The sequence below is a fragment of the Rhagoletis pomonella genome, unplaced genomic scaffold (assembly GCF_013731165.1).
Source record: "Rhagoletis pomonella isolate Grant_MI unplaced genomic scaffold, Rhpom_1.0 Rhpom_scaffold_00008, whole genome shotgun sequence".
NCBI classification, from domain to species: domain Eukaryota; kingdom Metazoa; phylum Arthropoda; class Insecta; order Diptera; family Tephritidae; genus Rhagoletis; species Rhagoletis pomonella.
In genome coordinates, this window is record NW_023458562.1 from 30,910,512 (window position 1) to 30,913,354 (window position 2,843).

At 36.7% G+C, this 2,843-nt stretch overlaps 2 protein-coding genes across 3 annotated transcripts; one reads left to right on the forward strand and one right to left on the reverse strand.

Annotated features, from left to right (window-relative positions):
• Nucleotides 1–78: 78 nt before the first annotated feature.
• Nucleotides 79–1,603, forward strand: LOC118744599 (protein ALP1-like; the record flags this gene model as incomplete). The annotated part of the gene is given in 3 exon segments (XM_036477725.1): nucleotides 79–168; nucleotides 225–602; nucleotides 681–1,603. Coding segments are annotated over 2 exon segments (1,212 nt in total). The 3' UTR covers nucleotides 1,585–1,603.
• On the reverse strand, nucleotides 1,483–2,843 carry LOC118744600. Of its 2 annotated transcripts, XM_036477727.1 has the most exons (5): nucleotides 2,829–2,843; nucleotides 2,540–2,754; nucleotides 2,311–2,431; nucleotides 2,042–2,239; nucleotides 1,483–1,563 (listed from the first exon to the last, which is right to left on the reverse strand). In XM_036477727.1, exons 2-4 carry the CDS (start codon nucleotides 2,670–2,672, stop codon nucleotides 2,050–2,052), a joined length of 444 nt encoding a protein of 147 aa, XP_036333620.1. In that variant the 5' UTR covers nucleotides 2,673–2,754; nucleotides 2,829–2,843; the 3' UTR covers nucleotides 1,483–1,563; nucleotides 2,042–2,049. The 2 variants fall into 2 exon arrangements, with proteins under 2 accessions (XP_036333620.1, XP_036333619.1); XM_036477726.1 differs by lacking the exon at nucleotides 1,483–1,563 and having other exon boundaries at nucleotides 1,703–2,239.

Below are 2,843 nucleotides of genomic sequence, written 5' to 3' on the forward strand. Positions count from 1 at the left end.
GTATAATTGTGAATTTTAGTTAAAATATATGTTATTAAACAATTATTCGTTACTAAGAACATTATTTTTTACAGATACCTTGCTTTTTTATCGTTCCGGTTTTGGTGAAGCTGCATTTGGCTGCGCCACTCACCACCCGTGTTTATAAGACGTAATATTCAATTGGAGGTAAAAGAGTTTATATTAAACAATTATTTGTTGCTAACAACATTATTTTTTTTCAGATACCTTGCTTTTTATCGTTCCGGCCACCAGATTCGTTGGTTTTCATAAAGTTTCATTTGGCAGTACAAAATGTTGACTCGAAATGCTGAACAAGTTTTGAGAATTTTCCTAATTTTAGCGAAAATGCGTAAATTAAAACTGCGATTAAAACAGAAGCGCCGATTTTGGGTTCGGAAATTGTACTTAGAGCGACACAAATGTGGATTGTTTGAAAGTTCATTAAGAAACTTGGCTGCAGATGAGGAGCAGTTTAACAAGACATTAAGAATGCCCTTTTCGTTATTTAATGTGCTGCACGAATTTCTGGAGGCTTCGCTGACCAAATATTCAATCAGAACACCAATATCGAGCCGCTGCAGGCTATTTATAACCCTGATGTAAGAGAAAATCGGTTTTACTTAATAGTACACGTATAATTTTCCATATATGTATCTGGTTTTATTTTTTTGTTGCAGATATTTGGCTCACGGTGGCACTCGGCAATTCCACACAATAGTTCACAGGATCGGCCTGACGACTTTCAGGAAGATTACGTTGGAGACATGTATGACCATATGGGATCTGTTAGCTGACCTGTATGTGGCGACCCCGTCAGAAACGGAATGGGGACGTATTTCCAATGAGTTCAAGTCGCTGTGGAATATGCCCAACTGCGTTGGTTCCATCGACGGAAAGCACATTAATATTACCTGTCCAGCGAATTCAGGGTCGATGTACTATAATTACAAAGGCAATTATAGTATCGTGCTTTTGGCCGTATGTGATGCCAATTATACCTTTACCTGCGTTGACATCGGAGCATATGGAAGTCAAAGCGATGGCGGTGTCTACCGCTTTTCAAAACTGGCAGATGCTATTGAAAATGATAGGCTCGGCCTTCCACATGATCAGCCTCTGCCAGGAGAAACCGAGCCATTTCCACATTATTTAGTAGGAGATGCTGCTTTTCCCTTACGGCGTTATTTAATGCGACCATATCCGGGTAGAGGTATTCCAGAAGAGCAAGAGTATTTCAATAAAAGACTCTCTCGTGCAAGAAGAGTTATAGAAAACGCATTTGGAATACTTACTGCCAAATGGAGAATATTGAGAACGACGCTATGCATGGCCCCGAAAAATGCAGAACAAATAGTGAAAGCTTGTATTGTCTTGCATAATTTTATTAAGCTTTCGTGTGCAAACTATGTAGCAAGCGATTTTGTTGATCGCTACGAAGAGGATGCCACCATCGCTGGCTCATGGCGAAACGAAGTAGTTCCATTGCCCTCAATAAGTAGGGTGTCATCGAACCGAGGCAGTTCAAATAATTATGATTTAAGGGATGCTCTGAAGACACATCTTTTTAACAATAAAATTTAAATAATTACTACTCACTGAATATGCTTTGTTTTTATTATTTAAGATAGAAAACAAAAATTTGAACTCACAGTATGAGGGCACTTATTGGTAATGTTTTAAATGTCGTCACATCTTTCAGGTTCGATTACATATTTATTACATATTACTACATTACATATATATATTATATATTACATATATATTCGATTACATATTTAATTCGCAAAATCAAAATCAGATTTCATACTAAATTAGATTACATATAAAGTTCGCAAAATTGAATTCAAACTGGATGTCATTTAAATTTTTAAATTTCGTAAATTCAATTTTTATAATTTTTATATTGAGCATAGACGTATTGAAGTACGTCCATTTGAAAATCTAGGCGGCTCTCTTCTGGGACCTTCTCAAACACTTCGCCAATCGCACCCAAGAAATTGTTGTGTGTTTTTTTTTGACTATCCACAAACTGACTTACTTCGTTGACTAGATCGTTAAAGGCGGCGTTCTCATCGTTTTTTTCTTTTGTCTCTTAGCCGGCGTTGGGGCAGTGGTTTCTTGCTCTTCTATTATAATGTTCCCACTCTCGCCTATTTGGAATCCAAAGGAAGTATCCAGTATATCTGGTTCTTGTCCGAGAACTTCTGGCGTTTGGGAGACGATGTTTGTTGTTGTCCTTAAAATATGTACATATAAATTACAATTTAAAATATAAATACTTGTTGTACAAATGTAAAGTACACTTACTGTCTGGGCGTGACCGTGTCTTTCAAAAACGACGCAGCACTTCCGCTAGGTTGTTGATCAACCTTCAATTCTATTCCATATCGGTCTCTTAACGATTTCCATCGCTTTCGGCAGTTTTCCTCTGTAAAGTAAAAATATAGTATTCGTCACAATTATTCGTCACAAATTTGTTATAATTTGGTTCGTCCTATTACAAAACTGCTATATGTTTGAAAAACTCTATACTAACCAGGATGTCCCACAGCAGCAGCTACATTTCGCCAAGCCAAATCTTTCTTCACCCGATCGCGGTAACTAAGCTGTCGTTTGTCCCACAAGCAGTTGTGTTTTTCAATCTCTGCTATAAGTTTTTCTTCGAACATCTTGCACTAAAGCTTCCGATATACCAACCAACACACAAGAATCGGATAATACAGCAGCCGGAACGATAAAAAAGTAAGGTATCTGTAAAAAATATTGTTGTTAGCAACAAATAATATTATTAATAACAAATAATTGTTTAATATAAACTCTTTTACCTCCAGTTGAATATT

What these genes read in the sequence shown, in the direction of transcription:
- LOC118744600 (XM_036477727.1), bottom strand. Translation starts at nt 2,672, where the DNA reads ATGTTCGAAGAAAAACTTATAGCAGAGATTGAAAAACACAACTGCTTG. An exon ending in TGCTGCTGTGGGACATCCTG is followed by an intron (nt 2,432 to 2,539) that starts GTTAGTATAGAG and finishes TTTACTTTACAG; the next exon opens with AGGAAAACTGCCGAAAGCGA. An exon ending in GACACGGTCACGCCCAGACA is followed by an intron (nt 2,240 to 2,310) that starts GTAAGTGTACTT and finishes ACATATTTTAAG; the next exon opens with GACAACAACAAACATCGTCT.